General features: G+C 44.8%; 1 protein-coding gene across 14 annotated transcripts in view; it reads right to left on the bottom strand.

Annotated features, from left to right (window-relative positions):
• Nucleotides 1-24,041, bottom strand: part of LOC137535751 (VPS10 domain-containing receptor SorCS1-like) — a 1,470,659-nt gene that overhangs the window by 73,214 nt on the left and 1,373,404 nt on the right. For all 14 annotated transcript variants that reach the window (XM_068257627.1, XM_068257625.1, XM_068257626.1 and 11 more), the window contains 2 exons: nt 20,306-20,492; nt 902-1,035 (listed from right to left, as the gene is read on the bottom strand). In XM_068257627.1, coding sequence (XP_068113728.1) covers nt 902-1,035; nt 20,306-20,492 — 321 coding nt within the window. The remainder of the gene's footprint in view (nt 1-901; nt 1,036-20,305; nt 20,493-24,041) is intronic.

Below are 24,041 nucleotides of genomic sequence, written 5' to 3'. Positions count from 1 at the left end.
GTCCCTAGACTACAGACATATGCCTATGGCAGGGGTTAGATTGTCAGCCCCTCTGAGGGACAGTTAAGGGAGTTGGTTGGTTTGAGTGCAGTTGTTTGGTAAAGGTTTATCCATCTGCACAGAAACTTGAAAAAGAACAGTAGTGTACAGGGCTGGTTAAAGGGTCCTCTAGGCAAACTTAAGCCCCTCCCCTGACTGCTGCCCGGGGAAATCAAATCTCAGGACCTCCCCCAGGATCCATCACGATCCATCCAACGAGGTGAGCAGCAGGCAGGGAGACGTGTTTTACCGTATTCCATGCCAGTCTGGTTGCCATGGTTCCTCCACCTCGCCTTCTTCCTGGTGGTGAGACACATGCACCGTAGCGACAGCAGGGTGCCTCTTTCCTCCTCGCAGGTATGGACTATCTATGTGACGTCACATGCCTGCTACGATGGGGAGAGCTCTGTTGTGGCTGTCCATGTTGCGTGCATTTCACCACCAGGAAGAAAGGAGGAAGGTGAGAAGGGGGTAAACCATGGCCACCCAGCCAGTGGAATCAAGTAAAGTATATGCCTCTATCTGCTGCTCACCAGCACAGCAAGTCACTTTCACGGTAGAAAAGAGACAGATGCTTGAGGGCCTCTATGGACTCATTTTTGCCTAAATTGAAGTGTCGGCCCTGGTAGTGGACAAGGTTCCAGAGCTGAATGGAGGTTGGCAATGAAAGGAGGTTGGGAATAGGAGTGAGAGCAAGTTAAATTGTATATAGTATTGGTCGGGCTCTACACACACTAGCCTTTAGTGTAGAGTTTAGCCTAGTGTGCATATGAACCTTCAGAAGACGGAGCTGTGGATGAAGAATAGTGAATGAGGCAAGTAGCTCCAGTGGAGAGTTTTGAGTTATGTGACATGAACATACCTCACTGTTATTGCCCAGCCACCAGACATAGGTGACCGTTCCCACATTGCTGGGCCACAGCACCACCGAGGCATTCACCTCTTTGTTTTTCGTTGTGACGAAGGGCAGCACCAGATGGATGTGCTCTAGGGGGGCTGTAGAAAAAAAAAAGGGAGAAAAAACATTTTTCTTTGTCACGTTAATCTATCTAAACATGATGGAAACACCACAGCTGCCACAGAGGGATTGAAATGGAGATCTCTATAATGTAATGCATCAGGGTGAAAATGTCTACATAACCAGAAATAAGTGTATAGAAGACAAAATCTGAGCTGTAAAATTATTACCGTTCTCGTGCTGCAACAGTGCCCTCTGCTGGAAATTGTGAAAAATGCACGCACGGACAATTTTATAACAAAATGGTTATCTGGGCTTTTTAGGAACTTTGAATGTTTTCTTTCTGCAAAGCCATGTTTGCATATGCTAAAAAGACAGAGGCGGCAAAGCCATGGATTGGGGGACCCTAAAGGAAAGAATACATTATAATACACCATTTAATAAATTAGATGTTAGATTTTGATTAGATTTGATGTTTAGGGGTTCTGTGGATCATTAAAAAACAAAAACACAAGACACTTACACGGGGCTTCTATCGGGCCCCTGCAGCTGTCATGTCCTGTACCGTCCTTCTACGATCCTCTGTTCCCTGCTGCCGGTGCAATTATTCCTCTGACACAACTGCGGCTGCACGGCCGTGCATGTTCTCGCTTACTGCGCAGTATGAGAAAACCTCGTACTGCGCCTGCGCAGTAAGCTCCCGGAGACGTGCGCACCATTCGTCTAGTCCGGTGCCGGCGGCGGGAAAAAGACGGATTGTAGAGGACGGCGCGGGACATGACAGCTGCAGGGGGCTGATAGAAGCTCCAGGTAAGTGTCAGTTATTGTTTTAATTTAAAGGGGTTCTGTGGATCATTAAAAAAAACAAAACTATTAAAATAAGTAGGCCTGCTTGAAAATGTATCAGGAAAGCCTGTCTTCAGGAGATTGGTGGCAGAGAGGGTAATGACCGCTTGAGTCGATAGTCAGGCGTGTGTACAGCAGCCGCTGACCAACTTGGCGGACACCTTCTGCCACAGTCTCACCTGCCGCTCTCTCTTATTGGGGGGGGGGGGGGAGTGTTCACTTTTAGTCACACTCCTAGAAGTGGGAATAAACCTGGTGGTCTGTGCATTCTCCTTTCTGATAGATGCTCCTTTAAGCCACTCACTAATATTCCTTCTTTCTCTCTACCATACTTCACTCAGCTCCTCCTATGTACAACAGGACCCCTACCTCCTCCTACGGCTTGTCTCAGTGGTCCACCTGCTCAAACTCACACTGAAGGCCATACGCTTGACCTCATTCACTTTTCTCTGTTCTATCACTGATTTTTCTAATGCTCCTCTCCCTCTCTATCACCATAACTTGCTCAACTTCTCTCTCTCCTCCTCTTTTGCTACCACGCTGGCACAAGTATGCTCACATATCTGGAAAAAACTGCCGCAACCAAGACATGCAATCTGTCTCTGATGCCCCTGGCACCTCTCCTCACACAATCTTCCACTGACCCAGACTCGGCTGCTACACACTACAACAGCTCCATCACAAAGGTCATGGATGCTTTCACCCCTCTTACCAATGTCCACCCTCATCGTGTCACTCACCAACCCTGGCTGACCAAAGCTACTAAACAGCTGAAAAGGTGCTCTAGCATAGCAGAACAGTGTTGAAAAAAAAGCAAAAAAAAGTGTGGACTTCAATTCATACAAAAAAGCATTAAACAACTTTAGAAATGAACTTTCTGCGGCAAAACAGTCTTATTTTTCTTCCCTAATATCCTCCCACTTCCACAATCGAGAGTGATTGTTCCTTATTCATCACTTTTACCACCCTTCTCTGTCCAGCTCCTCCTTCTTCATGCTTATCAGCTGAAGAATTTGCAACATATTTCACTATTAAAATTGACAACATCCGAAGTAGTTTTTTCATGCAGCCCCCAAAATACATCTGCACCCCACTCATCAGTTGCTCTCTATCTATTTGCCTTCTCTCCACATTTTGGACATTCTTTCCCCTCTCTAATCTCAAAATCCTATCTAACTAACTACCGTGTTTTTCGGATCCTATTCCCTCCCATCTCATTCCGCAGCTATCCTCCTCCTTCATACCTTTATTAACGTTGCTATTTAACCCCTTCCTGACCATCTAACGCCGATAGGCGTCGGGAAGGTGGCAGCCCCAGGACAGTCTAACGCTGATCGGCATCAAGAGCAGTGGGCTGAGCTTAGCGGGGATCGCACGCGCCCATCCCCACTTGAGTGACGGAGTGGAGCCCCATCAACAGTCTGCCAGCGGTGATCGACGCTAGCAGACTAAAAAAAAAAACAGAAACAGATTTTTTTTTTCTTTGTACAGCGCTGCAATCTAATGCAACCCTGTCACTCGGCTGTCCCCTGGAGGGGAAAGACAAAGGATCGCTCTCATAGGCTGATGCCTATGATAGACAATCCTGCTGATTGGATCTCAGGGGGAGGGAGGTGTTTTTTTATTAAAAAAATAAATAAAAAAAAATATATATATATATATATATATATATATATATATATATATATATATATATTCATAAAAACATACTACTACTGCCTGCAGCAGCAATCAGAGCCTGCCAACAGAAAGCTCTGTTGGTGGGCAGAAAGGGGGTGGGGGGATTAAATTGTGTGCTACCTCGTATGACTAGCCTGGTCAAGGGGGAAGGGGGGGGGGGGGAGCCTGTGGTCCTTAACCACCCTGGCGTTCTGATTAAATCGCCAGGGTGGCTGCGGGAGGGTTTTTTTTAAATAAAAAAAAAACTATTTCATGCAGCCAACTGAAAGTTGGCTGCATGAAAGCCCACTAGAGGGCGCTCCGGAGGCGATCTTCCGATCGCCTCCGGCGCCCAGAATAAACAAGGAAGGCCGCAATGAGCGGCCTTCCTTGTTTTGCTTATATCGTCGCCATAGCGACGAGCGGAGTGACGTCATCGACGTCAGCCGACGTCGTGACGTCAGCCGCCTCCGATCCAGCCCTTAGCGCTGGCCGGAACTTTTTGTTCCGGCTGCGCAGGGCTCAGGCGGCTAGGGGGGCCCTCTTTCGCCGCTGCTCGCGGCGAATCGCCGCAGAGCGGCGGCGATCAGGCAGCACACGCGGCTGGCAAAGTGCCGGCTGCGTGTGCTGCTTTTTATTTCATCAAAATCGGCCCAGCAGGGCCTGAGCGGCAGCCGCTGGCGGTGTTGGACGAGCTGAGCTCGTCCAGACCGCTCAGCTGGTTAAAGGGGTTCTATAGTTCTAACTAGATGAAGAGAACTGCGACTGCGCGGCCGTGCTCACTCCCGTGTACGTCAGCGGAAGCTTACTGTGCCGGCGGCAGGGAATGGCGTATCGGAGGAGAACGGCATGGGACATTACAGCTGCAGGGGGCCAATAGAAGCCCCAGGTAAGTGTCAGTTTTAGCTTTTTTTTTTTTTTTTTTTTTTTTTTTGGTACTGGAGAATCCTTTCAAGTGGTTAACCTGTCCCTCTCCACTGGCATCTTTCCGTCCCCATTCAAAAAGGCTGTTGTGACACCACTACATAAAACAAAACAAAAAAAAACTATCTCTAGATCTCACCGCATTCGCCAACTACTGCCCTGTGTCACTTCTCCCATTCGCATCCGCATCCAATTTACTTGAACACTATATACTTGCTGAACTAAGCCATTATTCATCTGCTAACTCCCTGCTTGATCAGTTCCAGTCTGGCTTTTGCTCTAAATCCAAAGGTCATTAATCCATACTCATCCTTCTTGATCTGTCACCAGCATTTGATACTGTCGACCCCATTTTACTACTACAGATACTTTCATCTGTGGGCATAAAGGGCCTCGCTCTCTCCTGGATATCTTTGTATCTCTCTGGAAAGTCTATCAAAGTGTTTACTCAGATCAGAACACTTCTTTACATCCTTTGTCTGTGGGGGTACCTCAAGGCTCTGTCCTTGGCCCCCTCCTCTTTTACATCTACATGCACGTTCTTGGCAACTTAATTCATTTGGGTTTCAATACCACTAATATGCAAATAATACACAACTATACCTCTCAGCCCCAGACCTTAACTACTTCCTCACTCGTGTTCCTGACTGCTTGTCTGCTATATCCTCTTTCATGACCTCTCGCTTATTAAAACTTAATGGGAGTAAAACCGAACTAATATTTTTTCCACTGTCTCTGTCTACCTCTCGGCCTGATATGACAATGAATGTTAATAACACCCCTATAACTTTATTCCTCACATTCACTTCCTAACCAGCTCCTCTCATATTATTTAATCATATTTTTGTTCCTTATATGTGCAATATTTGCTTTTCACAAAGTAATCCCCATAGGGAATCTTAGTAAATTCACTAAAGGTGGCCATATATCAGGCGACTTGGCAGCTGGTCGGCCATCCGATTTGAGGATTTTAATTAAATCGGATGAAAATTGGTGCTGCCAGGAGCATGCTCAATTGACAATAGGACTGGTTTTGGAACGAAATTGGTTGCATGTATCTATTGGACATGCTGCTAAATCTTGGGCCAACGTGCACGCTTGGGTGGGTGGCGGTAGTGGCGTGCGATATCGGGATGAGTGGTGAAGGTGACGGAACACCTGGCGCTGTCCCCCGAGTGTAAAATGTGAACCCCATCCAGTGCCTGAATACTTTACCTGCCGGTGGCTCTCCATACTCTTCCTCACACACGCAAATATACGATACGTGGTTTCTGGCGTAACATGTGCGCATGTGTGACATTACACACGTGCAATACTTTACCTGTCAGTGTCCACCGATGGCTCCGTCCTCTTCTAATGTGGGCGAGTGTGTGTGACGTCACTTCCACATTACGCCAGCAACCACGTAGGGTGCATGTGTGAGAAAGAGGACAAAGCCAGCAACGGACACCGACAGGTAAATTATTCATGCATGGGCACGGGGAAGGGGGGGGTTCATATTTTACATTAAGGGGACCGTGTTGGGGGCGGGGAAGCAATGACACTAGGCAGATTCCCAAAATAATTCATGCTTAAATCAATCAGGAATTGGCCTGCAGTTTATAGTGGCCACAGATATCTCTCCGGTCCAGGGCTAGGCAGAGGCAAGAGAGGCTCCAGCCTCAGGGCGCAGTGTCGGAGGGGGCGCACAACTCACTCAGCTATCATTCCCCTATTGTGTTTGAAGCAGAGAGAAATAAGAGAAGGGGATACATGGCAGTGACTGCAAGCCAGATAACTAGAGATTAAGATGTTGGGGGCCCTGGGGCACCTCTTACTCTAATAGCAATCAGTGTGTGACTGCTGGGGTCGGAGGGATGGGGGGCACGCTTTGGTGTCTCAGCCTCAGATGCTGGAGGACTCTGCTCCGATCAGTGCCGATCAAAATTGCTAGATACACAGGCACTATTAGTCTTAATAAAACTCTATAGTGCTGGCCTGTCTCAGCTTCATCTGTGAAACTTTGGCATCAACACAAATTAAACTCCTCAGTGCTCATTTCTGATGGCCGTGACACCGAGGATTCCTGTCGCAGACACTCCACCCTCTCCCTGACATTGTACAAGTTCCAGAAAGTAAACTCCACACTTTGCAGAGGGCGAGGAAATGACGGGGGGCAAATTGTAGACGAGCTGCATAATATTCAGGGCAAACCTAATTGCAGAAGGTCGAGCCGTGTTTGGGTTGGAGATGTCAGGAGACGCTTGCTTAAAATTGTTAAGAATATTTTATTTTGTAGCTCTAACTAAGCTCTGGAGCATATTAAACAAGCGAAAACGACATTGGCATTCAGGAAAGCGCAGAACAGTTGGAAGTTGTCAACGGTTTGTATACTTCCTACTTTAAAACGATGCAAGGATGTTAAAGGCGTTACTGCCAAAGACGTGCTTGCGATTTACCCGCCTGCTAATCATTTACTGAGTTTATTTAACTTAAAGGACCTCTGTCGTGAAAATCTTAAAATTTAAAATATATGTAAACATATACAATTAAAAAGTATGTTTCTCCCAGAGTAAAATGAGATATAAATTCCTTTTCTCCTATGTTGCTGTCACTTAAAGTAGGTAATAGAAATCTGACAGAACCAACAGGTTTTGCACTAGCCTATCTCCTCATGGGGAGTTCACAGTGATTTCTTTATTTTAAAAATGCACTTGGACGAAGCAACTGCCATTCACTAACTGCCAAAAAGTGTGCAGCGAGCAGGGAGGCTGGCCAGCATCTTTGTATAAATCTTTTTTCAGGGAGAGTCTTTATAAAGAATAAGGGCCATGCTGAGAATCCCCTATGGAGAAATGGACTAGCCCAAAACCTGTCGGTAAAGATTTCTACTACTTACTGTAAGTGACAGCAACATAGAGAAGTAATTGATGGCTCATTTTACTCAGGAAGAAACGTACTTCTTATTTGTATGCGTTTTAAATTTTAAGATTTTCGCGACAGTTCCTTTAACCACTTTCCTCTCGCAGGTTTTTACCCCTTAAAGAGAGTCTGAAGCGAGAATAAATCTCGCTTCAGACCTCATAAATAGCAGGGGCATGTGTGCCCCTGCTAAAACGCCGCTATAGCGCGGCTTAACGGGGGTCCCTTCACCCCCAAATCCCCTTCGATACACCGGGGGAGCGCTTCCTGGTTGGGGCAGGGCTAACCGCCGCAGCCCTGCCCCACACGCGTCTGTCAGCGCGTATCTCCGCCTCTCCCCCGCCCCTCTCAGTCTTCCTTCACTGAGAGGGGCGGGGGAGAGGCGGCGATGCGCCGCTGACAGACGCGACTGGAGGCAGGGCTGCAGCCGTTAGCCCTGCCTCCAGGAAGAGACAGCCAGCGACCTTTTCACGACACACTTTTGCGGGGGGTGGGTTGGGGGTGAAGGGACCCCCGTTTAGCCGCGGGATAGCGGCGTTTTAGCAGGGGCACACGTGCCCCTGCTATTTATGAGCTCTGAAGCGAGATTTATTCTCGCTTCAGAGTCTCTTTAAAAACTACAGCAATTGTCACATCACACTTTTCCCATTCATTCGCCAATAACTTTTGTTATTGGCCAATGCTTTTTGCTACACCAAACAGATCTATATATTGTTTTTTAGCCAGGCTTTAAGTGGTACTTTTTGCTAAGAATTATTTTATTTTGTATGCATTTTAAGAAGAATAAGAGGAATAAAAAAAGTCATTATTTCTCAGGTTTCAACTATTATAGCTTAAAAATAAAAAGGACTACTGTATAAAACACACACACATTTTATTTGCCAGTTTGTCCCAGTTAGAACAATATTTACATTATGTTCCTAGTACAATGTATGGTAATAATATTTTATTTGGAAATAAAGGAGTATTTAGTGTTTTTTTAACTATATACAGTAATATATCAATACACATCATGACATACATATAAAAAAAAAAATCCCTAGGGTAATTTGTTTTAAATGTCATGACATCTAACTTTTTATTTTAAAGAGAAACTATTAGCCAAAATGTGCCCCCCCCCCCCCAAAAAAAAAACATATGTAAGTAGATACATACTTGATCTACTTACATCACATATGTATTGTAGTGTCCACGTTTTGATTTCACTGAATTTGATATATTAAAATGTTGAGAATTCTGTTCCTGGCAGGGGCCATCTTGTGCCCTCCAGGTTAAAGAATCCCCCCCACCCCCCTCCTCCCTGCACTAATTGTGAGCACAGCAGGGAGGATAAAGGCAGCAGGCACAGACTCCCCTAATAATGTAACCAAGTGCTGGCGTTCCCATCTGTTCTCTGCACCACCACTGGAGGCAGTGCAGAGAGTAAGGGAACTGCAGTGCCTGGAACCATTATTCTGGGAGTTTGTGTGCCCTGCCTTTATCCTTCCCCGAAATTCAGCAGGGGAAGAGGGAGAATGCAGCGGGCAGCAGAAGGGCAGAGAGGGGGAGCGGACATGCATCTGGAGGAGGGGGCCGAGGCAGTGATAGGAGACAGCCTCTGGCCCCCCTCCCTGGGCACTAACAGCGGCTGCAAGATGAAGAGTGAAGGGGAGACCAGGCGGCCAATCGCAGCGCAGAGAGGTGAGTGACAGAGGCTTCAGCCAATCAGGCTGATACAGCATGTCTGTCACTTCTCTTCTGCGGCCATGCGTATGTTTATAGAGCCTGAGGGCATGGGGAGAGAAGACCTAATTGGAAAAAAGTAAGATTGTTTTTATTTGCCTGGTTAGCATCCTGTTTAACATTGTGACAGCCTGCAATAGAAAATTAATTTTGTATTTAATGCCTAACAGTTACTCTTTAAGAAGTTTTTTTATTTTGGTAACTATGGGGAGAGGGTGGAAGAGGTTATTAACGAATACTTTTTTTGGGGCAGCACGGCGCTCTCGCCTTGCAGCGATGGGTCCCCAGTTTGAATCCCAGCCAGGTCAACACCTGCAAGGAATTCGTATGTTCTCCCCATGTCTGCGTGGGTTTCCTCCAGGCACTCCGGTTTCCTCCCACATCCCAAAAACATACAGATAAGTTAATTGGCTCCCCTAAAAATTGACCCTAGACTACAATACATACACACTACACGATATAGACATAGGACTCTGATAGGTATTAGATTGTGAGCTCCTTTGAGGGACAGTTAGTGACTAGACTATATACTATGTACAGTGCTGCAGAAGATGTCGGCGCTATATAAATACTAAATAATAATAATAATAATACATATTATAGTGTACTAGTTGCCCCAGCCCTTTTAAAAACGGGCTCTAGGTCTACGGCCACCGTCGCCGCCAGTGCGCATGCGCGTACGCTGCGCACGCAACCGCTGCGCGCCGAGCACACGCCCACCTCGCTCCACCCGCACGCGCCCACCTCGCTCACCTGTCCAGCTCCCTGGTCCCAGCTGTCAGTTACTGAGCACATGCGCTGTAACAAAAATCCTGGGACACAGGGACAAAATTGCTGGATGCAGCGACAGTCAGCTTTAGTGTATGCTGAGTGTATTTTTACTTTTTGATCACTAGATGTCCCCACATTATTTTTTTTTTCTTTTGAGCTGTATGTGTTTTACATTTTCATTCACTACTGGCACTTTTACCGGCTTTGGGAACACATTCCCATTCACAATCACTGACCAGCGGGATGCAACCAAAACACACGGGGATGTGCACGTGATTGCGAGCGGCAAGGAGCACAATCAGATGCGCATTGCTATGCCCCTGATCCACAAGTGACGTTTACAGGGGCGTAGATAGGCGAAGCAGAAATCCACAAGTGGTTAAAGTAAACCTGTAGTTTAGAAAATCTACATTCAGATACTTACCTCGGTAAAAGGGAAGCCTCTGGCTCCCCCAGAGGCTTCCAGCATCCTAGAGACCACATATCTAGTGCTGGACCATGTGGTAGTTTGTGTATGGGAACAAGTATGGCCGCAGTGTGACTTGATGAGATGGGGTGTATGTACAAATCCCAGTCCTGCTTATAACTAGACTGTTCTTTTTTTTTTTTTTTTTTTTTTTTTTTTCCTAAGGGTGAAGAATCAAGGGCTGAAAACAGCCCCGTAGTCACAATCTGCTACTGCGCATGAGCAGCCCAAAGGACTAGGAGGAGGGATGTTCTTCTGTCAGTTTTTGCTACGCTCTGGAAAGCCCGCTTATTTTGAGTATTTCTCGACGCACTTTCTGACATTCACAGCCCTTCTCTCTTACCTCTTCTGTGTGCTTCCCTTCTGCAGTGTACATAGCGTGGAGGAAGTATCAGGAACTGGAATTTAAGTGGGGGAGAGTGACGAGCAACTACAGCACAGGCGGTGCAGGACATCACACAAGCAACGACAGCACAGGCGGTGCAGGATATCACACAAGCGATTGATGACCAATCTAACAGTGGTCAACTGACGGGGTGAGTGTGATACCAGATGGAAAGTTACTATTGAGTGCCATTTAATGTTGAATCATTGTGAGCTGGAGCGCTACCTGATTTACCTGAACACTGAAGAATCAAGGGCTGCAGATGACACTTTATCCGTATGCAGGGCCGGGCCGTCCATAAGTCGTGGTGAAGCGGATTCCTTAGGCGGCAAACTCGGGTGGGAGGGGGGGTCACCCGCCTGGCCGTGGGGCTGCCGAGATGAAGGGGGGGAGGGTCAGACCCCGCCCTCCCTCATCTGGCTCCCCCTCCAGCTATTAAGCAAGTAGCGTAGTATCATTAGGCAGTGGGCAGGGATGACTCACCTCTTCCGCGTTCAAGCGTGCGTTCCACTCGTCACTTCCTGCAATGCAGTCTACTTACAGTACAGTGGACGGCATTGAAGTGTTATGCCCTCCCTGCCACTATGCCCAATACCCCCTTTCTGCCTGCTACCCTCTCCAGGCTACCTATTCTGGGGGAGTTATTGGGAGGGGGGCAGCGGTATCTCCCAACCGGCCCTGTCCGCATGCAGTGAAGATGTAGCATAACTCTTTTTAAGCCTCATACACATGTTCAATGACTGTCAGGGATTGGGGACCGAGTCCTTGGGCAACAGTTTGGGGCTGAGTTCTGTACAAATGTGTCGCTAGCCTAGAGCCTAGTAGTGACTCCTCTTTTGGAACAGAGCAAAGGGGGAGGGACAGATTGTGGTTCACGGTGAAATGGCTTCTATTGGGCGACAGGAGCAGGAGATCAATGTACTCGGTGGTTAATCTGGCATCGATCATCAATAAAGATCTGCTAAACTGATGGCTTACTAGAATTAATAGAACTCCATGTGGCTAAAAAAAACACTAAGTGCAAAGAACTAATAAAAACATTCATTGGAAGCTGAAATGATGGGGATGGGGGGGGGGTCCTGCAGTGTCTGGAGCCAGCAGAAAATTCAATAGTTCTAGGTTCTGTTAACACTATGTATACATACACATGCAGAGGGGAAAATAACCCCAAAATGATCTTTCATGATCACGCTGGGTGACAGAATACCTTGTTCAATCCCTGAACAGCTGTGTGGGCAAGCTCATTGGGAAGTTGTGTGAGAATGAGCAGGGGGATGCCACAGTAAATACAATAGTCCTGAGCGAGGTGTTCCCTGGCACTCTCCACTTTCTCTGTTCCCCATCATTCTCCAATTTTTTGCCTGATGAAGCAGGATTGAGACCTGTTGCACTTTTTGGCGTAATAAATAAATGTAACTGTCAATTATAGTAACGTCTCCCAGTCTGTTTGTTCTTCGAGGGAGGTAAGTCCACCAAACTTCCCCCTTTTAAACGTTTTTATTCTTGCTGGCGCCTCTGTTCACAAACTTGTAAACAATAGCAAATCAGCCTGTAGCAGATGATCTGCTGATATTATCATCATCAGTGGCGTAGCAATAGGGGATGCAGAGGTTGTGACTGCACCAGGGCCCCTGGACCAGAAGAGCCCTTCAACCGCTTTATTAGTGCTAAACTAGTAATGATCCCCTCTATATAGGGGTTGTGGTGCTCCATATTCATTGTTATGTATAGAGCACTTGCGGGGGCCCAATATAAAACTCGCACTGGGGCCCAGAGCTCCTAAGCTATGCTACTGATCATCATCAATTATGCTTGATTATTTTGGTGGATGCAGGTCTAGAGTGAGTAGCTGAGAACGACTGATCTCATTGCTCACATTAGACACTGCAGAGCTATAAATGGTTACATCACTGAGAATGCTTTTATAGTACTATACAGAGGATTTTATTCCTGCAGCTGCCTGGCCAGCAGTATTCTAGTAAACAAAGCTTCAACTGAACACTGTGTGTAGACAAGGGAAAAACAGACATACTGTAAGTGCTAGTAACAAGCAAGTATGGGCAAGCACCAACAACCAAACCATAAATATGGAATATTAAGGAGTATTTACTGGTAGATCGCGATCAACGTATTGAGCACCCCTGATCTAGAGGGTAGTGGGGAGGAAACAACAGGGAAGAAAACAAAGGGGTTAGTGGGAGAGCCAGTGTGCCTTCAGAGCTGCCTATAGCAAATTATAGGCTTGTCTGAACAGGTGTGTTTTCAGAGTACGTTTGAAGGTTTCCAGACTCGTGGCATGGCGAACCGGCTGAGGGAGAGCGTTCCAAAGGAAAGGGGCAGCCCGTGAGAAGTCTTGGATGCGAGAGTGAGAGCAGCTGACTAGGCTGGAGGATAAAAGGGTCTCAAGTGAGGAACGGAGGGTCCGGCCAGGGAAGGTATCTGGAGATTAAAGAGGAAATGTATGGAGATGATAGCTTGTGTAGAGCTTTGTATGCAAGCGTGAGAAGTTTAAACTGGATCCTTTGGGCAACTGGTAACCAATGGAGGGATTGGCAGAGAGGGGCTGCGTCAGAGGGTCTAGAAGAGAGGTGGATGAGATGGGCAGCGGAGTATAGTAGGGATTGGAGAGGTGCCAGTCTGCTTTTTGGTAGACCAGACTAGGGTGTTACAGTAGTCAAGACGGGAGATGATTAGGGCATGCACCAGCATTTTAGTTGCTTCTTATGACAGGAAGGGACAGATTCTGGAAATGTTTTTGAGATGAAGTAGCAGGAGGTAGTTAATGTGTTGATGTGCGGTATAAAGGAGAGCTCAGAGAACAGAGTTACCCCCAGGCAACGAGCTTTAGGGGTTGATGCAATTGGGGTGTTATCTACATTGATTGTGACAATGGGAGGTGGAACAGAGAGTGAAGGTGGAAATATCACAATCTAAGTTTCTCAATAACAAGAAGTTCCCTCAAAACACCGCACCACTCCACAAGAGTCAAAGTAATAAATCATCTTTAATAAACAAAAGATCATAAAGACACTTAAAAACACATAGGGTGGGTAGCCAAAGCAAAAATAAACAGGTATCAATAATTAATGAGTATTGTCACAATAGATATCTACCAAATGACTAATAAACCACACGTATCCAAAGAGAAGGATCCTATAGAAACATACAAATAATGGCTATTGACAAGTTATACAGCCACATAAAACATTGGGTAATCCCCTTTAAATGTGCACATCAGCATAAATAAAGTGCAAGAAACAGTCAAAAAATTGTGCAAAAAGGCAGAAGTACATTAGGTGAAGGGATAATTCCCAAATAGGTCCCTAAGAAAAACCAGGAAATGGTAGTGAAAGGAGTGTGTGGTGAGTGACAGCAGTGGAAAATCACGTGCAAAGGAGAGAGTGCGATCTGCACTAAGGAGTATATACTGAGGCTTACTAATGAGAAGGGAGATCAAAGGATGGTGTGGGGCATGGTGTCCCCCCGTCTGGCCGTCGTGATTCGCCACCCGCAATCAGCGGCTTCCTCTGGGCATTTGTGTGCATTTCTGGGCATTCCTCTGGCTAAAGTGTCATTTGCAGGCCAAAAATATGTTCTCATTGCGTCCTTTGTGTTTGATGTGATGCAGGGGGTGTTTTCATTTTTTTTTTTTTCTGGGATTTTGCAGGTTCATCATTTCTTTTGTTAAACGCTGCAGGCAAAGCAAATAGAATCCTAACCTTTCCAGAATAATATTTCTGGAATTTATAATAGTAGGTATGAAACTATGCCTGAGACCTCAACCAGGTTTCATGTTTTTAGGTCTATACATACATTGCTCCAATAGGACTTTATTATAAGCAACAGCCTAGTGGGGGGGAAAAAAAGAATTCTACCTGAATTGTACCTGAATGAAACAGTATTATATTATAAAATCTACATTGCTAAAGATGTCAGTAAGTTTTATTTTTAGATCAATAACAGATTGCATATATCCAATTGCCCTTAATTCCACCTACACACATCCACTGCGCATGCACACAGTGCAGTGCAAGTTGGGGGGGGAAAGGAGGGGGGGGGGGGAGGAATTAAAAAAAAAAAAAAGTCACAATAGAACAAATAAAATCTAACTTTCGGTAAAGATGCAAAAAATAAAGTACAGATAAACAAAATCTGATGCGATTTTTTTTTTTTTTAATTTGTTGCATTATTTCTATTCCATTTTCACCTAAAGTTGAACTTTGGGTTTTACTATTTATCTCCCCCTCCCCCTTTTTGGCTACTTTGACATTTTTAGGTCTATAAAAACTACAGTAAGTAATAAAAACAAGCACCGATGGCTGTTCTTGTTGCTGTACTTTATTCTAGCATTGTTGTTACTATTTTCCTCTCAATATGAAAGCTTGCCTTAGTAAATGTACTGACTTCCATGAAACTTACTGATTAATTAAACTCTGTGGCGCCGTCAGCCAGGGCGAATTACAACATTCGCTAACCCAGATTTTTAGCAGCGCACAGTATTAATTGATGTTTCGAATATTATGGATATTAATAGTCTGTAGAAGAGAGGCCTGCGGTGCAGAGATTGATGCCGCCGGGCGTACAAAGCATATTGCGTGCAGCGCTCGCAAACTCAAATGAATTATTCATTTGGAACAGTAGGTGGCACTGCCTCTCTCCAGATGAGTCTGGTTTCTTAAATACTGTTTACGGGCCAACGTTGCAGCTCTTAACTTCTGTAGGGGATAAAAAAAAGAGAAAAAAAATAAACTTTACAGCTCAGCCAGAGCTGCAAACTGGAAAATGCGCACAGCGGAAAGGATGTGCGTCCCACCGCCGCATGATGGGTTTTTAATGCGATGCAATAAAGAGGCCAAGAATACAAAACTCAACTGCATTTTTTCCTTGTATATTTATTTATTTTTATATTATGAGGAAAGGTTAGCGCCTCTCTGTTGAGTTATAATTAGGTCGGGAGGAAATTAAATTTAGCCAAGTGTTGAGCAGCTTGTTAATTATACAGCTGTCGCATAATTGATGCCAGTTGTTGGTTTTGACTGACTCGGGGTTTTTTTTCTGCTCTTGAAGAACTGAAAATTTGTTAGGAGAATTTTCTGCTCTTTACTACTCAGGAAGGATATCCACACCAACCAACTTTTTGAGACAAGAAAGAGGGACACTTAAGCCACACCCCTAATTATGCCCCCAACACACACCCCTAGTCAAACACACCATAAAGAGAAAAATATGTTGTTTTATAGTTCAAACCACACTGGTCCTCTCTATCCTGATACATTTCCTTCATATTAACATTTGAAAACAAGAAATATGTCAATTTATAAGATGGGAATAAAGTTTAGAGTTTATAATACACATTCTTCAGTAGACGAATACGTATATTTGCACAGATCTGTACATTGGTCCTGAAAGAGGAATAAATGGGGAAGAGAGCGAGACAGAGGGATTTGGTACCGAAAGAGGGACTGTCCTTCCAAAAGAGGGACAGTTTACAACTATGGGATATCCACTCATGTTTCCTGCCATGGGGTTACTTAGCTTTCTTTCCATAGTAAAGAGGACCTGAACTCTTGCACAGGACAGAAGGAAAACACAGAGAACTGCACCTTGTATGTATTTAGAGAGTTTAGCCTGTCTAATTCTACTCACCTGTGACTAATCACAAGTGTAATTTAATCTCTCAGCTGTGTCAGCTGGCTGTCTTGGCAGAACAGCTAATTTGTTAACGTAGCTTGAAGGAAAGGGGGAGAACCGAGAGCCCGATATGGTGTAGTATGTTAATGAGGTGATGTCTGATGCAAACACACACAATGGTTATACTCACAAGGACGGGTTGCCTCCAAGGCAACCACTGGATAAGCAGGCGGGGAGAATTGTAACCTGACCCCGCTCAGGGTTAAGAAGTCGCTCTCTGTAGATAGAAGGAAATGGGGATACACCCCTCCACCAAGGGTGGACTCAACAATTATGTGGTATAACAGAGGCGCCAAGTAGAGTAAAATTAGTTAAAATTGTTAAAAAGGGGGAAGTGGGTGGACTCACCTCCCTTCTGAAAAATGGCCAGACAACGGGCAGGTTACTTCAAGTTTAAAGTAACATTTATTATGAGCTCCAAAAGTGCAACGTGTTTCACAGGTAAGGGCCCATTTCCACTATCGCGAATTTGCATGCGTTTTTCATAGCAATACAAGTGAATGGGACTGTTTCCACTTGTCAGGATTCCTTTGCGTCTTTCACAAGAGGACAAGAGGCATAGAAAGTTGTTTGGACAAGTGGTAAGGAGCGGCCAGCAGTGCTTTGCTCTGACCCAGAGCTGCTTCTAGACTTTTTGCTGCCTGAGGCAAACTTGTGAGGATGCCCCGCCCACTCCCCTGAGCTGGAATGATCGCAAAGCACCCGACAATTTGCCCCGCACATTGTAGCAGTGGTGAGTCGCCCAAAAAACACTCTCACTATAGATAGGTAGCCAGGTATAGGTGCCCCCAGCATTGGTAGCTAGGTACAGTTGCCTCCAGTATAGATTGGTCAGGCACTCTCTTCACTTCCTGTTTCTGCCTAGTGCTGTCCTCAGACTTCTACTGCCTGAGGAAGTCGCCTCACTTGGCATCATGGGCGGACCGGGCCTGCTCTGACCTAATCCTTCTATAGGAGGCGAGGATAGTGGTAAGCTGTTTCCAGAATATCCTGAAACTGAGATGCATAATTTAAAATAATCAAAAAATGCTGTATTTCAGCCTGGTTTCCTGACCTGTTTCGAAGACCAGAGACACGCGGGGAGGGTGCTATGCAAAACAGAAGTTTGCCACCCTAAAACAGAAGGTATTTGCGATTTATTCAGATTGGAGTGAGCATATGTTGTCTCCTACAATGTATCTCTTGCTAAATGTGCAAATCATCTATTGTCCTTAGAAGCTAAACATACCTCCAGAACCACTGGAATGCAATGATGTGTCAGCTTGTTAATATTACAGAGCCACAATAATCCAACATGAATACAGACTGTTTCTGACTGGTTGCTCCTCCTTAGTGCATGGCATGGATTAATGTGGCTCTATGGTGTAGGATACAACCAGAGTTACAGATTACCCAGAAAGCTCATGGTGAACCAGATCTCCAAGGAGTGTGTAAGAGGCTGAAAAGGAGTGCGTCATTAAGCTAACTAAGGAACAGTGATGAGCATAATGATCTAATTATGATTATGCAAAATTTTGCATAATTCGCGTAATTACCATTGCGGGCGTAGTCGGAAATTCGTAATTTTGTGTTTGCGCAAAATTTTATAATTATTATTTTTTGTAATTATGATTGTTTCCGTAATGGAAACATTCGGAATTTCGTGTTTCACGTGGAAATTCGGCCGTTTTCGAAATTGTGTTCCAGTCCAGAGCCTCCTAATACATTTAAAGTGACAGCACAGTGCAGGTACCTTTGCATTATCAGATATTGCAAGGCCCAAAACCAAGGGTTTCAGCATGCATGACCGCTAAGGCTTCCCATTTAAAAATCGAAATCGCTGACGCCAGTGATTTTTTTTTTTTTTTTTTGTGTGTGCTTCTTTTCCACCCCTCCCGACGCTCCAGTGCGAACTATGATTTTGTTTTAAGCACGTTTTTCAAAGTGCTTTTGCAGAGCGATTTTTTTTTTTTCACTTTCTGACACAAGGAAAAGAATAAATACAATGGGCTCGATTCACAAAGCGGTGCTAACCCAGTTAGAGACTTTAGGCGTGATAACCATTGCACCACGCTGGTGAAAAGCCAGTTTAGGCGTGATAAGTTTAGATAAGTTTAGATCGCGCGCAAAGTCCTGCACGCAAAGCAGCGCCGTTAAACTCTATGCGAAGTGCACCAGACTTTGCTAGCGCAAAACTTTTGATCAGCTGTGCACTGCGGTGCTAACCCAGTTGGTGCTGTAATCACACCTAAACGTATCACGCCTAAACTTATCACGCCTAAACTTATCACGCCTAAACTTATCACGCCTAAACTGAGTTTAGGTGTGATAAAGGGCTTTTCACCAGCGTGCTAACTGTTAGCACCGCTTTGTGAATCAAGCCCAATGTATTTATTCATAAAAGTGCGAACGCAAACGCCGAATAATGCGATTTGTGAGCGTTTTGCGTTTTTCCTATACCTTCTATCGTAGCAAAAGCGCCCTGAAAATGGTACATGCAATGCTTTGCTGAGCGGATGAAACGTGCCGATATGAACTGTCTCATAAGGAATCATTGCACAAGCGCTTTTAGGCCTCTTGCACACTACATGTGATTCCAATTTTAATTAATTTTCACATGCTATTCCAATATCCGATTTTTAATTGGTACTGAATGCAGCGTTTTTTCTGCGTTTTTCTTTTGATAGCATCCAGGGAAAATCGGAATCGCAATTTGAAATCGCAAATCAGATTTGCAGTGCGCAGGGAGCTTTAAGGCGTTTTAAAAAACCGCTGGCACTCAAAAAAAACGCAAAACGCCCTAGGTGTGAACAAGCCCTAAGTGCACCTTGATAAAGATCACCTGTCTAAAGGTGCGTACACACATGCGACTATAGTCGTTTGTAACGATCGTTCCCTGATCTTTACCAACGACGATCGTTACAAAAAACGAACCTCCACCGACTATTAAGGCCAACGACGAACGAGCCAAATCGCTACAAAAGAAAGTTCTGTCTCGGCGGATTTTAACCAACGACGATCGTTTGCAAAAGTAGTACATCGTTGGAAACGGTCGTTCGTACTAGGCTTGACATGCGCATTTCACTATTTCTCTGTGAAACTTCTCATTTTATGCGCAGGCGCAATAGTTGCTTTACGTGATGTAACGTTCGTTCTAACGATCAGATCGTTACACACCTTTTAAAACTATCTTTACTTAGGTCGTTCTTTCATCAATTAAAAGTTCGTTCGTCGTTCTCAACGAACGATCGTTGTCGCATGTGTGTACGTAGCATTAGAAGTGGCTGCAGGTAGAGCCTCCCGATACATTTAAAGCAACAGCACGTGCAGGGACCTTCGCATTATCAGTAATTGCAATCAATGAGTGACTTTATGCAAATTTAAGTAATTACTAAATTAAGGAATTACTGTTAGAAACAAAATTCCGTCCATTTTCGTAATTAAAATTACTGCTTCTATAGAAAACACAAAATTACAAAATTTTGTGTTAAACGCAAATTTGCTGAGAAACATGAAATTACGGGACAAATATTACGATTGCAGGAATTCCAAATTACGATTTGTATGGCAATTAAGAAATTACAAATTTGCGTCCTAGTGGCAAAATCCACGTCCGTAATTACGGAAACGTGAAATTACGCACATTTTGGCTCAACACTACTAAGGAGTGTGTCAAAAAGCTACTTTTATGGTACAGGTAGCTGCCTAATATGATGATTGGGGGGGGGGGGGGGCAAGAAAATGTCTGCTTTGGGAGCCCAGCAATTTACAGTTATGGCCCCGTGCCCATGCTTCCACAACAGTGCAAAACTTGGTGCGTCCATTTCAAGGTGACTAAACAGGATGATTCACTTCTATCGGTGTGCTGGCAATACTGAATACAGTAACATATTTACACAAGATGAACAGTGAGGTGCAGACACTCAAAGAGCCTATGGTTAATGAATAAATGATAGACTGATACCTGTTACATGCAGGTAGAGGATGGCACTGTCCAGGCCAAGGTTATTGTCCACTTGCACCAGGACTCTGAAGATGCCCACGTTCTGGTAGACATGTTTGATGCCATCCTCCGTGGCACTGAGGTTGGCATAGGAAGCAGCGATCCCATCTCCAAAGTCCACCTGAATGTTTGTCCTCTGGATATCGCCCTAAAGAATAAAATGCGCAAAACTGTAAATAGATCCTGAAATAATAAGGCAGTATACATACGCACTTCATAGCAGGTCAATACATTAGGTCTAGGATGATTAAATAGAGATTGCATGTTACTTTTCATTTTATTTATTTTTTTGCTTTTATGACTTTTGCTGAATTTAAATAACACATTTCTACCCATTAAATAATATCTTATCTGCTCTGTATCTGCTACCCTAGCATGGCTGGATTTGAGGCAAGGTCACAAAGGCCATGGCCTAGGGTGCCAGAAAGCAAAGGGCGGGAAGTAGGTTGGCACACTCAGGCAGGTAAACTGCCAAACATGTAAGCCACAGGGGTCATAGAACCGGTCCACAACTGCCCTGCTTCCACAAGGCAGAGCAGTCAAGCACAGGACAGGGGAGCATAGGACAGGGATGCTCAAGACCAGGGGAGACACAGTGGGCAGAGTGGGGTTGACAGTGGGCCTTAGGCGGTAAAATGTACAAATCCGGCCCTGTACTCTAGCTGAATATATCCCTTTCATACCAGGATAGACTTTCCAAGCTATGAGAAGTTCTATCTGCTAGTTTTCTACATGGTTATATCTGTACAGTTATGGTGCCCATACACGGCACAATAAAAACATTCAATTTTACCGTTTATTCAACCAAAAAGATCAAATAAAAGTTTTAAAGAATAATTATTTTTTTTTTTGATCAAGAAAAAAAAAATAACGTTTTTCAATAAAAATCTGATCGGACATGTTGGAAAAATCTTTATAGTTGATCTAACGGAATAATCAAACAAAATTATCTAATCGAAAAAAATGTACCATGTATGGACACCTTAATGATGAAAGCTAGCAGATGAAACATTTAAAGAGGTGGGGTTCTGACAATGCTATCTACACACAGAGGCTGGGTCTGCCTATACAGCCCAGCCTCTGTTGCTATTCAGATCCCCCCTAAGTTCCCCCTCCGCTCTGCTATCCCCCATAAATCACAGCTGTGCTGTGCGGGCTGTGTTTACATCTGTACTGTCAGTCTGCTGCTCCCTCCGCCTCCTGCATAGCTCCGGTCCCTGCCCCCGTCCCTTCACTCCAATCAGCAGGGAGGGAAGGGACACGGGCGGGGAATGGAGCTATGCAGGAGGCGGAGGGAGCAGCAGACTGACACTATAGAGTTAAACACAGCCCACTGCGACACGCTGCGTGTTGACAGCACGGCTGTGAGGTTGCCTTGTATTAACAAAACATGCTTTGTGCACCTCTTTGATGTTCAGTTGTATTTTATACGGGACATTTTTTGATATTAGTAAATAGAAAACTCTGTCCCTCCTTCTTATGTCCACCTGTATATAAGTTGTGCTTTGTTTAAGATTATTATAACTTGCTCAGTACTAAGGATGAAAGTCTGAAGACGGTACTATAGCAGGGGTCAGGAACCTTTTTGGATGAGAGAGCCATAAACACCACATATTTTAAAATGTAATTCCGTGAGAGCCATATAAATTAATCTGTTTCAAATGGGGACAGTAGAGCTCACCTCCCTGTTGCTAAGTGACAGGCAGCCTATTGGCCCAATCAAAGTGCGGGGATCTCATCCTACGACTTTGTAGGATGAGATCCCCGCATCACTGAACCTGACAGGCTCCAGAGTGGGACAATTGGAGCAGCCATTCATTTTGGGGTAGCGTGAGTAAGTTAGTATTGCATGTTACAGCAGTAGTGTGCCTAATTTGAAAATATTACTTGCTCTGCCACACTAAGCTGCGCTGCTTGAGCAGTGTAACTTAGTGAATCAACCCCTACTGATTTGTCTGTGAGCCAGATGTAGCCATCAAAAGAGTCACATCTGACTCCCGAGCCATAGGTTCCATACCCCTGTACTATATAGTATACCAAAAGCTTAAAGGGTACCTAAGATGAATGAAAAAAAAGTTTTATACCTGGGGCTTCCTCCATCCCCCTTTAGGCTGATCAGTCCCTTTCAGTCCTCCTTCGCCGCCTGGATCCTTCGCTATCCAGTGATTTCCCAAGTCAGCGCAGGAGCAGTCCTGCCACGCAGACTCACGAGGCCAAGAGCAGAACTCTCCTGGCGATGGGTGCATGATGAGGCTTGTGTCCGCAGCCGGGACGCGCATGCGCTGTAAGCCCCGACTTGAGAAGTTACCGGGACCCATGGTGGAGGATCCCTCTCCATAGGTGAGTATCAAACCTCTTTTTTTTTTTTTTTGCGCGGCGTCACATTTACTTTAAATGCAGGTATAGAATTTTCTACAACTGCTTCCTTTGGTAAGATTGCGGCAGGCACAGATCATGCGGGAACACATAGATGGTGGGATAGCAGCAATTGGACTACTTCCGGCACAGCTCCATCCATCGTGTAAGTATGAAAGTCTTCATAGACTTTCCTTGCCCTTGCTATGGAGGAGTGTACCACACGGCAACGTAACACTGGATGTGTGAAAGGACCCTTAGAAAGGAACTTCAGCCTAAACAAACATACTGTCATGTTACATTAGTTATGCTAATTAAACTAGATAGGTAATATAATCTCTTACCCACCCTGTTTTGCCGGTTAAAAGAACAGGCAAATGTTTGTGATTTCATGAGGGCAGCCATCTTTTTGGTTGAAAGGAGGTGACCGGGAGCATGAGACACCGTTCCAACTGTCCTGATCACCCCTCCCAGTTGCTAGGCAATGACAACATCATCATCAAAAATCCCATCATGCTTTGCACAGCATCAGAGAAAAAATGCCCAGGCAGTTTTCTGTGATGGGGCGGAGCTTAGCTTCTGTGCAGCTACAAATTAGGCTTTGGTAAGAAAAACAAAGTTCTGATGCTGTGAAACTGTTAAAGAAACACCAAGCCTTTTCAGTGCTGCACAGTAGATGTTTAGTCTGGAGGTTCACTTTAAGGACACCTAAAGTGTGAGGGCTATGGAGGCTGACAACATCTCCCTTTACAAACTATGTCCCAACAAGGGACCTAACCTATATGTACAAAATAAGTGACGTGAGGAGTCACTGGTCAATCAGCTGGATTGTAGTCTTGTAAACCAGTGATCAACAGGTCTCCAAATTATTTCAGGTGTCATTTAAGGAGATGGTGGGATAAAGGACAAAACTACTGGCAGGTAAGAAAGATCCTCATCCAGCAGGTCGCGGGTGATAAAATCGATCATTCAGTTCTATTCGGAAAACTACTAAATCAAATAAAGGAGAAATCTAACTAATGATTCGTCCTTTAAAGCAGACCTGAATTCAGAACTTCCTCTCTGCTGTAAAAAGATAAGCAACATCATAATGCCCTTTAAAGAAAAAAAAACATTTCTTTATTAGAGCTGATACAAATCCTGCACTAAATCTGCAGTGTGTCTACTTCCTGCTTTCATGGTAGCAGACATAGGGCTCGATTCACAAAGCGGTGATAACCCAGTTAAAGACTTTAGGCGTGATAACCATTTTTATCATGCCTAAACTCAGTTTAGGCATGATTAGTTTAGGCATGATAAGTTTAGGCATAAGTTTAGGCATGATAAGTTTAGGCATGATAAG

This window comes from Hyperolius riggenbachi, chromosome 10 (genome assembly GCF_040937935.1).
Source record: "Hyperolius riggenbachi isolate aHypRig1 chromosome 10, aHypRig1.pri, whole genome shotgun sequence".
Lineage (NCBI taxonomy): Eukaryota > Metazoa > Chordata > Amphibia > Anura > Hyperoliidae > Hyperolius > Hyperolius riggenbachi.
This window is presented reverse-complemented; position numbering and strand designations above follow the sequence as displayed.